This window comes from Cheilinus undulatus, linkage group 12, assembly GCF_018320785.1.
Source record: "Cheilinus undulatus linkage group 12, ASM1832078v1, whole genome shotgun sequence".
In the NCBI taxonomy this organism is placed as follows: Eukaryota; Metazoa; Chordata; class Actinopteri; order Labriformes; family Labridae; genus Cheilinus; species Cheilinus undulatus.
In genome coordinates, this window is record NC_054876.1 from 21,195,999 (window position 1) to 21,209,768 (window position 13,770).

Here is a 13,770-nt window from a genome sequence, read left to right on the forward strand (position 1 = left end):
ATACATTTTGTTCCATATCCCCCAGCCCTAAGTGAGATTCTGAACTATTGAACCACAGGCCAGTACACTTCTGACCTCTCATCTCTGTCTAGGCTACTGCTTCTGCTATTTTCCATACTTTGATATATATTTTTTTGATATTATGCAGGTCAGATCCGGCCAGAAAATTCAGATTGTGCTTTCAGTTCAGTTTGTGTATCTGCAGCCTGACCTTCAAAATTCCTGATTTTCTTCTCTCAGAGCCTAGCCTCAGGGAGGTGAAGTTTTGTTGTACCTCTACATAAGCTGCTGAACAACCGTGACATGTGAACACACTGCAGCGGAGGCTGGCTCTGGTTCTACTGTAAAGTTTAGTCTGTGTGTTGTGGAAACACAGAAACACACATTAAAAACCGGTTTTATGCAAAGTTTTAACAAGCTCTAAGCAATGCAATGCAGTGGTTTCAGTCATCAGAGGGTATTCTATAGAAATAGTCAATGTCTGCGCTGATGGTTTTGCTTTGGAAGCTCGTAAAGAGTCAACACTGTTGTTTTCAGTCTCTATATTTGTAGAAACTTTAATTGGCTGGTTTCAGCTCCATTATGTTTAATAATTGGTTTAGTGGAAACTTTTCTAGGCTTACTGACCGTATGTTGAAAAGTTGGAGTTTCATATATTCTTTAATAAGACTAAAATAAGAATATTCTCCAGCTGTTTAAGTGACTAGTTTGCAGTAATACCTGAGAATAACTTTATTATATTCCACTTTAAATACAAACATCCATAGTAAAGTCTGATACACTGCTGATCTCAGTGTTAATGAAACAGTCGGCCATTGGATTGTATTCCCTGCTCTCTTCCTCTCTTTGGCCTCGTCTCACAACATGATCATCTTTAAGGAGCTTACTGAGATTTTCTCTCTGGTGTAAATGGCTTGAGTGAGTCCCTGTGAGCCGCTTTCACTCCCTCGTAGTCGAGTGTGGGGACAAAGCAGCCAAAGACGGAAACAGGCCGGATCTGTAACTCCAGGACACGAGACCTATCGGCACAATTAAATCAGCCCAGACGGTCTGTTGTCAGGAAGATTGTTGACCAGGTACGACCAGGGCTGATTAATTAATCTAATCTGTTAAATAATAGGGATTATTGCATTTGTTGCATTAGAAATGCTTTATTTTATGAATTTTATTAGTTTTATTTGATTCCAGTTAGTATGCTGTTTACTTATTTCCTCTGAATGCAGAATTGAGTGTTAAAAATATGATGCCAGGCTTTCTTTGCTGACACTACACAGTGCTAGAAATTAAACTGTTCTTACACAAATGTAACAGCTGACACTGTAGGAGTCAATGCACTCATTCTAAATAAAGTTGTCTTTATTAAGGCCTGAAGAAGCTGCAATCATTTTTAAAGATATTATTTATTTTTGGGGCTTTTTATGCCTTTATTCATGGCAGAGGACAGTGAATAGAGACATGCAGCGTGCCTAAACTGCTCGACCATCTGCGTCTATGTGAACGCTTTCTAAAACTTTGATTTAGATCATTCTTTTCACTGTCATTCGTTCTGTTATATTGATCGACTTTATGGTAGTGTGATGTTATTGGCAGAATTTTGTCATTTTAAGAGCTGGTTTTTGATTTTATAGCAGTAACATTTTATGATCTTTAAAGACAATAAAATGCAGTTTGAATGTAGGCCTAGGGGGGTGAGAGGAAGCTGGACTTTGTGATGAATTATACATAAATAAAAACATGACCAAACTGTTAATTAGACCATACTGAGTAACTTCAAACTGAAACAATCATCCTTTGGGTCATCATTTAACAACAGTTCTGCTTTTTTTTTACTTTTTTGTTGTATTTTAAGAACTTTATAAATCTTCTTAGACCTTTTTCTGTCTTTTATCATTCTGTGTGTAATATATTAAGTTTTTGGACGCTTATTTAAAGATCATCCTGCAGTTTTAGGAACTTGTGATAGGCATGCAATACTTTCTGATGTCTTTCTGACAGCTTTCACTTATTGTATTTAATAAAATGTTTAAAGTGTAAATGGCTCTTGAATTATTTTTCTTTCTTTACCCCATTTAAGTTCATATGTTCCTCTTCTAATGGGTTATTCTGTCTCACATTTATGTTTAATTTTATCGTGGTTACTTGTGGTGAATCTTTGTGGCAAACATGATGGAGCAGAAAAGTGGCAGTTTTTTTCTCTCAGTGGTTTCAGTCATGATTATCCTGAAAATGATTAATCTGCTGGATGTTACCATGCAGATGATTGTAAGGAAGCTTAAGCTACAAATGTGCAAGACAAGAAGAGGAAAAGTTAATGAATGACAACTACTAAAACTAATAGTTAGATAAACAAGACAGCACGTGTTGGCATCACCACAGCAGGCGAGTAAACGAGGCTTTCTGTGTTTGATTTTGGACTTGTTTTCTAGTTTCCTCACTTAACTTATTTTTATGACAGCCCCTTTTGCTTTTGGCAAAGCTCCAGTAGATTTCCAGTGGGTTTCTGTTTCTGTGTTTATTTGCTTCATTGCAGTTTGGAGATTGATCTTACTTTTATGCAGAGCTGATTGTCAAGTCCACCTTCTTACTTTGTGTCCTCAGAGTCGACCGGACCTGCCAAAGTGGTGAGAGCAGGGAATCCACCCAAAGCCAGACGTGGAGGAAAGGTAAGGAACACCTGTTGTAAAACACTGTGTAGCAGGATGATCTAGTCTATACGGTTAAGTCTGTCATTATATGGATGCTGATGTAATTTATCATTTTGCTTTTATTAACAACCACAATGGTTCTGAATCAAACAATGCGAATCAGGTGTAGACTTTAAGCAGTTTCACAAAAATGTATTTTATAACTGCTAAATGAATTCAAGAAACAATCTTTAATGTATGTAATAACTGACAGTGAACTCAAACAGAGCATTTTAATTTGTGCAGAGCTTTCAGCACTCACTGCAGGCATGTATAGTCACAGTGCTGGTATTTATCTGTCAGGCCTCAGGCTCTGTAGAAACCTCCTTTCACACTTCCTTCAATGCAAATATGAGTTCCTGGTGAGCATGCAGGTAAAGCTGAGAAATACTCCTTCCAGTTTTTCATTTGCAGTGTCCTACCTGGACTAGAGGGCTGTAAGCCACACCTGAACCACAAAGTTTTATGATAATTCAAAATGTAAGGGTCAAGTTGTTAAAAAAAACTGCAGATAAACTACAAAAATTTTAGAATGGACAACTTCTCTGTCAGATTTTTTTTTACAAAGCTTTAAAAGCTGGGACCATGGCAGCCCATGAGGGGGGATGAAGGGGAAGGCTTTCTGGGGCCCTGCCTAATGGGGGGTCCCTTGGAGGTTAGCAAAATTATGGTGCATTGTAAAGTTAAGCAGTAATTAGGATGTTTTATTTTTGACCTGAATTATAACCACTGTTATAAAAGCAACTAATATTATTTTAAATGTATTCATGCCATAGTATGATGGTTCTCAGCTGGTCAGCTGGGTTGCAGTTTCCTCCTCGTGAGAAACTGCAACCCAAATTCTAAAAAAAATTCAACAACCTCAAGGTATATAATGAAAAATGTTTTGACCTTAGATGGAAGAAAAAACAAGGAGAAAGGAGAAAACAAATGTGTTTGAAAAGGACAGCATGCTAAAAATCCTGGGAGATCATGCATGCATACATTTAATTATACTGAATTTCCTGAGGTAGCATGAAAATTGTGGTAATTTCTCATGGAACTGTCTTGTTGTCTTGGATAAGTTAACTTTGTTATTACAAGAAAAGGAGATCAAGTTAAACCTCATGAGGATGACCAAAATAGGGGGACTAAAAAAAGCAGATATCCGATATATCGGCTGATATATGAAATAAGAACATTAATATACACAGGATATATACTGTGCATGAACACAAATGTGGACATGTGAATAACCAGTTGCATTTATCTTTGTTTATTTCACAAAGGTGCAACTTAGACTACGTTAAAACACTGTATAATAATCTTATATTTTGGCTGTGGACCATATTAGACAGGAAAATGGTAAATGGAGAGCCATATTTACATCGTTGTGGCAAATATGCACATAAAATATGTTCACAATGTGTTTCTTGATAACCCCGAGGAATGCCACAAGCTTAAATGTGCCTATTTTATAAAGTTGTTCTCTAAAGATCTACTATTAGTGAAACTTTCTGTCTCCACACTGGTAGAATATGTCACAAGAAAGATAAACACCGTATGAATGCTTTTCTGGTTTGTGCGTTTCAAAGTAAAAGCCCGGTTTAGCATTTCTATAGAAAAACTCTGTTCACTTGTACAGAATGCTTTTATCTTGAAAAGTTCCCGACAAACTTCCACTGTACACTAAATCAAGTCGCTTTTATAAAGGGGGTTTATTGAGGTAAAACTATGAAGAAGGACAGGGCTTTGAGAGCAGGGAGATGCGGCTGACAGGCAGAAAACTTGCGCCCTGTGTGAAAGCTGCAAGGCAGGAACCAGAGCTGACACGCGCGGCACACGCAAGCAGCAAAACAAGCCGAGTGAGTCCGACTGCAGCAGGGATTGGGCTGCCTGTGAGTGCTTAGGGACATCGATGGCAGCCCCCGCTGCTCAGTGAGAAGAGCTACAACGATACGTGCTTTCACTTCAAAGTCTCCAAAACTCTCCAGTAACACCAGAAAAAGTCGTTAGATTTGTCACTAGTCGCTTTTTTGAAAAAGAGTCGCTACAGGGGTCTGAAAACTTGCTAAATATAGCGACAAAGTTGCTAAGTTGCATCACTGAGTGAGGGAGAGCTGCTGCTGCACTCTGTGTCTGAGGGGGAGGGGACAGGCACTCGGGCTGAGTTCTGCACGGATACACACAGAGCGACAGGAGCAAAAAGAGAGAGAGACAAAGTCCCAGTGCAGCAAAAAAGTAAATATATCGGCTACATATTGGCCGATGTTGATTAATCTGTGAAACGCTATAATCGGCCCAATTAATCGGCCCACCGATAAATCAGTCAAAATGTACTTACCATAGGAAAAAGAAATGAATGGTTGCATACCTGCCCAGGGCTTCTGTTCATTATAGATTTTTAATATTTATTTAAATCTTATTTTACCAGGAATATCTTCACGACTCACTTGGCGTAATGTATAGCACTTTAAAATTTTAACCCCTTGTCTTAAAACAGAACTGAAATGGATTTTAAGTAGCAAAATTAGTAAAAACATTAGCAAAAAGTGTTTAAAATGGCAAAAAATCAGTTAATAGTAGCAAAAACTAGGCAGAAGTGGGGTAGTGGCAAAAAAACGGGCTGAATAAGGGTTGAAAATGGTCTTAAAGCTGCAAAAATAATGGGTTAATAGAAGCAACAACAGGCATTAAGTGCCACAAGGAGGTTATATGTGGCAAAAAGTGATACAAATGGTTTATTAAATGACAAAATTGGGTTTAAAGAAAGGAAAAATGGGTTCACTGTGGGAAAACATGAAGAAAAAATGATGAAAAGATTTGGAGAAGTGGCAAAATGTGTGTAAAGTTGTAAAAATTGGTTACCAGAGGCAAAAGTACGCAGAAAGTGGCAAAATGATTTAAAGGAGGCAAAACACAGGGGTTTAAAAAGTGGCAGAACTGGGCAGAAGGGGTAATGAAATTGGATTTTGAAAGGGTTAAAAGTGGCAAAAATATGTTTTTTAAATGGCAAAATAAAGGATGTGGGAAAAGAAATGAAAAGTGCTCAGTATTTGGTAAAAAGAAGTAAACTTAAAATGAAAGTGGCCAATATAGGTGGAAAAGGGGTTGAAAGAGGTTAAAAGTTCCACAAATAAATAATTTCAACTTTAGAATCCAATATTGTTCAGCTCCAAAATGAACTAACTGTTAGCCATGACGCCAGCACCGATGCTGCTAAGCCTACATACTTTTACATTGATACTGTCAGTAAACCACAAATGAGGAGGGCCCATTCTCTGGGTTTTATCAGGGGGTCAGCCATTTCTGTGGGCGGGCCTGGCAAGGACATCGATGTTTAAAGACTAAAGTCCTCATGGGAGTGATGTGCCCTGTGCAATGGTACTCACTGTTTGTGTACATTTGCGAGGAAATGATGTCTCCGGCATATAAAATTACCTGGAATTTGACAAACTGAGTTTTTTACCCTTTTATTGGTGAAGAGATTCATACCAGTAACTACTGGAAAAATGTTTGAGTTTATACATCGAATAGGATGTTGGTTTGCTGATTTGGATGCATTGTTTAAAACATGAACAAGAAGATCAAAAATGAGTGTTTATTTCTATACTCCTCATGCCTTTAAAGTAGTCATTATAACCCGGCTGTATCCGTACAAACATTCTGATCATGATTGATAACCTGCTTTAACTCTTAGTTTCCAGATGTCTTTGATGCTCCTGCTTATCAAGCTGCCTCCTTTTTTCTGTTTACCAGGTTGGAGATTTTGGTGACACCAACAGTTGGCCGACTCCAGGGGAGATCGCAACTAAAGACATGCAGGTAAGTGAACAGTAAAGGGCATGTTTGAGAGGGGACAGGTTGGTAGATGTGCAGAGAAGGCTGATAAGATGAGGCTGGTGTATGTTGTCTAAAACGTAAGGTTATTATTGATACCTTTATCCACTTTTTATTCTTGAAAGCTCAGATATGGATATTCATCTTCTGAAATACTTAGGTCTAGAGTTCTTCACCCTGTTGTATCCAAACAAAAAAACAGCTTGTAGCCATTACCCTGCCGTTTGAAATTCAGAGGAACAAGGAAGCACCTATTAGCAAGACAAAGTTAATGAAAAGTAAAAAGAAAACCTATTACATAAATTTTCTTTACTCAAAGTCTATAACAGTCCATGCAGTTTGATGCTGCATTGTGTTTTTATTCCTGACTGTAACGGTTCTCTCTTCATCTCTCTCCATACATTGCTGTCTGTCCGTCTGCTTCATATCAGACCGCTACGTTAATGCAGACCATTTTGGCTCGTTAAGCAACAAAGGGAACTACAGTATCTACAAGAGGAATTATTAAGCTAACTGATATTCGAATGTGACATTATTAAGACTACAGGACTTTGTAAAATCTCGAGTCCGAGTCAAGTTGTGACTTCAGCTGTGTGCCTCGTGCACAGTGACACCTCTCTCTCTCCGTGACTCTCTGGTGTGGTGAGATAAAATAACTTGAAGCACAGATGAGTTTCCTTGAAGGTGCAACATTATGTCACCCTGCACTGCCCCGTGTTGAGCTACGTGATGTTTGCCGGTGTCTCGTGCAGCTGCTTTGACATGCTGTTATTGTTTAGGAGAGGGTTGGGTGAGTGTTTGTGGAGTGAGACACAAGTTGTGCCCTGCTTTAGTGATGCCCCGGAACATATTCCCCAGATATACATTCCTCTTTCAAAGAAAACAGGATTTCAGTCAAATTCACTCAGTTTCTGCTGTTTTCCCGTTAAATATTAGATTCCGTTTTCATTGGCCAATTCTGCGACGCCGTTCGCGATTCCGTTTACGTGGAAATCATAGGGCCCTAAATATTGCCATAAAAACTCAAATCAGATCTGATAACATACCTAAAAGGGGAATATACTTAAATGTGATTGTTAGTCTTATTTTTGGGCCTGTGCCTTTATTTGATAGCACTCTGGATAGAGTCTTTATAAGGAAGACCAAGGAGGAGAATGACATGAGGTAAAGGAGCCAGAAGTTAGACTTGAGCCCAGGCCCATCCCCTGGAGGTCTTGAGCCTCTTTACATGGAGTGTTAATCTAACTGCTGCCCCTTGAATGTATGTGTGTTTTTATTATTTAAACTAACTTGAAATAAAGGTAACAATTAAAAAAGAATAAGAACATTAAATGTTTTTTCAACTGTGTCTTAAAGTGTTAAGAAAATATGAACCACTTTCACTTCCTTATCTTCACTAGACTGTGGATGGGCAACAGATCAAGCTGGAATATCATTATCATGGACCAATCAGAAGAGATTGTCTTGTTTCACTGTGTTGTAGTAGATGTGTTGTTGTCTACAGTAGGGATGTATTTAGTGGTTATAATTACACAGCAGCTAAACATCCTCACAGAGCAGTCTGCTCCCACTGGCCTTACAGTAAATCCTCAGAACTGCATGTTTCTGTTTTTAAAGGGAGAGACTTTAAGTCCTGGTTCACTGTCATGGCTGGACCTGGACTGGAGACAAAACAAAGATGGCTGACCTCAGAGAGAGCAGGGATCGGGTGTGTTTTTGAATCAACGTTTATTTTTATCAAAAATTTGTCAGCAGATTATCAGTAGTTGGTGAGAAGGATTTTGTAGTCCTAATCATATACATTTCTGTCTGCTTTGATGCCATCGTTGTTAGTTTTTCCCAAGTCTCAGTTAGTATCAAATACTTCATCTCAATCTGTTGTGTGCTACCTCTAGCTACTGTAATTTTACATTTTATCAATGTAAAGCTGCAGTGCGCTTTTAGACTAAAGAAGTCTCAGAGCGCTCTCATTCTAGGAAATCTGTGCCGTGTCTAAGTAAACCTGACCCCTGAAATCCAGTTTGTTTGACTAGTTTGAGTGCTCCATGCTATGCTGAAGTATTGCACACTTCCTTTGGCATTGGCAAGGATGGGAGAGGTGGGGTTTGGGATGGTACTGTTGCTTGTATATGTGCACAGGTGCACAACTTGTATGTGCAATCAATACAACCACCCACCAATCATTTTGAGCATCAGCAGAGTGTTAGAGGGCCATTTTGGACCAGAATGTCTCAAAAGAAACCATCCTGAGTAAAACTGCTGTTGTTCTCTGTGTTTTTCTTCACTGTGCGGATTTTTGACTTATCCATGCTCAGGCCTGGTTGGGCTTGGAGCAGTGTGAGTGCAGGCCAGTGGGGGCAACTGTGCTTCAGCACAGTAGAAGGCAGCTGGGCCTAGTGTGAGTGTGTCCATAAACATCTGTCATATCTCAACTCTAGCCTGGACTCTAAACCTGCAGTGCTCAGGTGTTGATCCTTCCAACATACTGACCCCCTCCCCTACATATTTACCCCCTCCCCTGCATACTCACTCATCCTACAGCTGTTACTCTGCAGGAGGATGCATCTAATTTGTGTCGTCTTACAGTAGCAGAAGTCGTCAATCACCTCTCAGAGGCGTTCTCTATTTCTGATCCCTTGGCGATAGTGTATCAGCGGGAGAGTGACCCCCATGACCCTAACAGGAGGGAGAGAGAGCGTGTCCCCCGCCAGGATAATGTGGGTCACATAGTCAGGGCCAGGAATAACCAGCAGCTCCAATGGCAGGAATTGTAGGTAGGAGAGGGTGGAGTTTAACGACGTGGTCAACGCCTGGGGAGGGATGTCCTTTTAGGGATCCCCTTCAGTAAACCCCTGCTGGATCTGTGCTGCTGCTATTCTTAGGGGGAGTTGAGTTCACGGTCCATCACGTAACATTTAGAGCTGTTATCAGATGCTCAGTTTCTTAAATTATACAAGCTGAGAAACAGACACTGAGATGTGATCAAAGAGAAGCTTTTAAAGAAGCAGAGAAGAGGTTTTAGTTCAAACTGAGTCTTGATGACATAAAATATTTAGCTATAAAGGTTTGAGATAACATTCATTACATTTTTTATTTGTGACTGATTTTAGTTTGTGGCCCTGAGTTCTGATAGATTTCTTATAGTACTCTATTGTCTATTTCTTTACTCAGCATAAACACGCCTCAGCAGGATATTCATGTGACAGATGTTTTTTTTAAAGCACATAAAAATGTTTTCAGGTAAAAGTCAGAGCTCCTATCCTTAACCAGAAAGGACACAGCTTTTTCCCCCTGGGTTATTATTCAGATTTCATTGAGCTACATGACTGTTTTCATAAATATGTATTAGTTTGAGTTTATTAGAACATTTTGATATTAAATCAGGAACTAATTTATAAAAGTGCTTTGATTGATGCTAAAAAATAATTTGAATCACAGCCTGACTTTCTGGTTAAGTAGACTGACCCTTTATATAATACAATACAATACAATATGATAACTTTTTTTATAGTAAGTGCTTCAAGTTTTCTGAGTCTGTTCAATGCATTATTTTGTTGAAGGTAAAATAAACCTGTAGCTCAATACATAAATACTTTAGGGACAGAAGTATTCAGCCACACTTGCTAAGTATTGAATTGGGGTGTTTCAATCAGACCTGTGGCCATGGGTGTATAAAATCATCTAGTGTATAAAGTCATCTAGCCATGCAGTCTCCATTTTGAAACATTTGTGATGCATAATGGATCCTTCTGAAGAGCTCAGCTGTTGTACTGTGATGGATGCCACCTTTGCAATGAGACAAATTGTGAAATTTCATCTCTACTGGATATTCCACAGTCAACTGTTTGTGATTTTTTTTTTTTTTAAAGATTTATTTTTGGGCATTTTTGGGCCTTCATTAGATAGGGGAGGACAGGGGACAGAGTCCGAAACAGGGTCAAGAGTGGGGGAGAGACATGTGGTAAAGGGCCCCAGGCCGGACTCGAACCCGGGCCACTCGCACACAGGGGGAGCGCCTTTAACCACTAGCCCACCTGCTCCCCAACTGTTAGTGATTTTATTAGAAAATGGAAGCATTTAGGAACAACAGCAACTCCGTCTGAGGCGGTAGACCACGTAGGATCACAGAGCGGGGTCATTCACTGCAAATGTACATTAAAGTCCCCAACGCTACAGTCTCTGGGTTTGGCAGATGCTGGGAGAATGTTACCTGCCTCAGTGCATCGTGCCAACTGTGAAGATTGGTGGAGAGGGGATAATGATATGGGGCTGTTTTTCAGGGTTTGGGCTTGGCCTCTTATCTCCAGTGAAGGGCAATCTTATTGCTTCAGCATACCAAGACATTTTGGACAATGCGTTGTGGCAACAGTTTGGGGAAAACCCTTTTCTATTCCAGCATGACGCTCTTGCTGCTGCAGGTCAGTCATCCCTCTCCTCCACCAAGGCAGCAGTGGTAAAAGTCCCCAAACTTAAAAGTCCTGCCAGTTAAGATCTAGTGATCCTATGGTGAATCTGTGAAACTGGCAGGACAAAACCTACATTGCCAACTAAATAACTAGCGATATTAGAATTCCGGTACCAACACATCTGATACTTCTTGTACCAAATTAAATACAGATTTCGGTATGACCAACTGTTACTCCAAATGACTGGCATAAAATGTGTTATGTTTGAGCCTCCTACATAAAAAAGTTACACCTTACCTTACCTTACATTTTTTGGCATCTAAAATTATTTCTTTGACTCTTAAAAGTAACAATCCAGGCACCATTTAGGCACTGATAATGTTAGAAAGTATAGAGTTAGCACAAGTATCGAGAAAAATCCAAACCATACCCACTACACCCAAATTTCAGGAGATTGAATTGGTAAAATTTCCCTTTGATGAAGGAGGATAAATGCCATCATGGTGTGTTTTAATGTAACTTAATCTGTTTAATTTTCTCAGAAACAAAGGATAGTTATCACGCCAGTTGCATAATGTAACAGTTAATATTCTGAGGCTTATTGCCTTAATTTGACTTTTTGCACAGTAAGCCTATAGAAAAAGCTTAGTTTGTCAGTCAGTAGATAATTATGTTAATTTATTCAACTGGATTACCTCACGTAATTATTATTACATAATAATTAATAATTGTCAAAGGAAGTAAAAGCTTGTTGTTTAATGAAAAAGGATGACTTTTGTGGTGCTTTTATGAGGTTATGTTGCCATCTATAGGAGGTCATAGCTCACTACAGAGCTAAGTAGACTGACTAGCTGGAATATCAAAACACAAAAGATATTTATCAGTCTATTTCACTCATCTATGATCAGTGTGGGTGTATGTAGGGCAAAAAGCATGATCGGAGCATCCCTAACTAAAACATCACAAAAGCTCAATCAGTGCTATTAAAGATTCTCACTTCAGCACCTTCTCTGTCCTCCCCACCCACATGCACTCTGCTTTATCACACAGGTATAAAGAGGCAGCAGCTTTAAAGACACACATTCACTTAGAAATACTGCATAGAAGCTTTGAGATAGTCCAGACTTACTCTATAATCATGCATACAACCACTTGGTTATTTTCAAAACCACAATATAAGCTGTTATTTGTCTCCATTTTTTTGTATTGTCACCTATCACCACCTGTTTTTGTCCTTCTGCCTTGTCTCCAGAATGAGAAGATTGTCATAGCTGCAGTCTGGATTCTTTATTTCTGGTTGTGAAAGTGACTGTAACCAAAGCCTCCTTGGTTCCTCCCTGTGGTGAAGAGGAATGAATCAGCATAAGTCTGATCTCGGCAGTATTATTGTCGACATTTTCTCAGCCGTTACGCCACATGTCTTGATTGATTCAGTGGGGAAAAAAACACTCTCCTCACACCTGAGCTTTAAACACAGTCGTCAACATTAATGGCTCATTTCACACCTCTATGTCCTCGCTAAAAATATCCACCTCTTATTCCCATCTGTGCAGAAAGCAGAGCAGTAAGGCAGAAAAATGTATCCCTGTCTTGATGTAATGACACAACATGAGCACATTAGCCACTGAGTTGATGTGGGATGTAGTTTTAAAACCCACTGGGAGCTTTTCAGTGTTTGATGGCTAAGGGAAGAAACATAATGCCCTCATATTTTTATTGTACAGCAGAATCACATAGAAGAGCTTCTAAAATGGCAACTATTAAGTTGTGTCACTCCCCAATCACAAAAAATAACAGATTAAAACTAGTGGTGTTCCGATCGATCGGCCACCGATCATTATCATTTCCGTGGAAACGTATGTGATCGGCATATGTTGATCAATGCCTTTTATTGCCGATCACAAAAACCGATCATCTGTGGCTCATACTTTGCAGCCTGCAGCCTGTGGAGACCCTGTGTGCAGTGTAGTGTCACCCTCCCCCTTTCCTTCACACTGCGCAGGCACACGGCAGCAAACCCAAACAAACATGTCTGCTGTGTGGAACTTTTATGCGATTTGTGAGAGTGATGTAAAGTTTGCGTCCTGCAACACATGCCACAAAAAAATATCTTGTTGGGGAAGCACGTTAAAAAGCTTCAACACAACGAATTTAATAAGACATTTGAAGAACAAACACTTGGTGGAGTATGGTGAGTTTTCGAGGCTCACAGCAGAGAATGAAAAGAAGGCAGTTGGAGCAGCAACAGTCAAACGGCTGCGTTAGCCGTTTGAGCGTGACAGTCAGAAGGCTAGGCAAATATCCTGAAACATAATTGAATTCATCGGGCTAGATGACCAGCCTTTCTCAGTGGTGGAAGACACCGGGTTTCGCCGACTGCTTTCTAACTTGGGGCCCCGCCATGTGCTACCTGGACAGAAATATTTTACAGACGTAGCCCTGCCAGAGCTCCACCAGACAGTGTACTCTCACATCGAAAGTGTCCTTAAAGGTATTACGTCCTCTGTAAGTTTCACGAGTCATCTACCTCTCAGAGCCACCCATCTCTCGGAGTGCATCACCACTGGAGTACTGGAAAACTAATAAGGAACGCTTTCTGTATCTTGCTAGAGTTGCAAGAGCTTAGCTGTCTGCACCCTGCACAAGTGTGGAGAGTGAGTGCTTATTCAGCGCTGCATCCAACATTGTGGATGAATACAGGAATTGACTCATGACGGAAAAAGCAGAGATGTTCCTCTTCATGAAGAAGATTCTCCCCACAATGCTTATTAACAAGTCACAGGCATTTAGCCTATGCAAATGCTGTTTAACAAATTTTCCTTGTCCAAAGCAAATGCACTGTAATTTCACTTAGGCTGGTT

At 39.8% G+C, this 13,770-nt stretch overlaps 1 protein-coding gene across 5 annotated transcripts in view; it reads left to right on the forward strand.

Moving 5' to 3' along the window:
- Positions 1 to 13,770, forward strand: part of larp1 (La ribonucleoprotein 1, translational regulator) — a 99,539-nt gene that overhangs the window by 55,673 nt on the left and 30,096 nt on the right. For all 5 annotated transcript variants that reach the window (XM_041801805.1, XM_041801800.1, XM_041801804.1 and 2 more), the window contains exons 2-3: positions 2,599 to 2,663; positions 6,423 to 6,488. In XM_041801805.1, coding sequence (XP_041657739.1) covers positions 6,483 to 6,488 — 6 coding nt within the window. In that variant the 5' untranslated portion in view covers positions 2,599 to 2,663; positions 6,423 to 6,482. The remainder of the gene's footprint in view (positions 1 to 2,598; positions 2,664 to 6,422; positions 6,489 to 13,770) is intronic.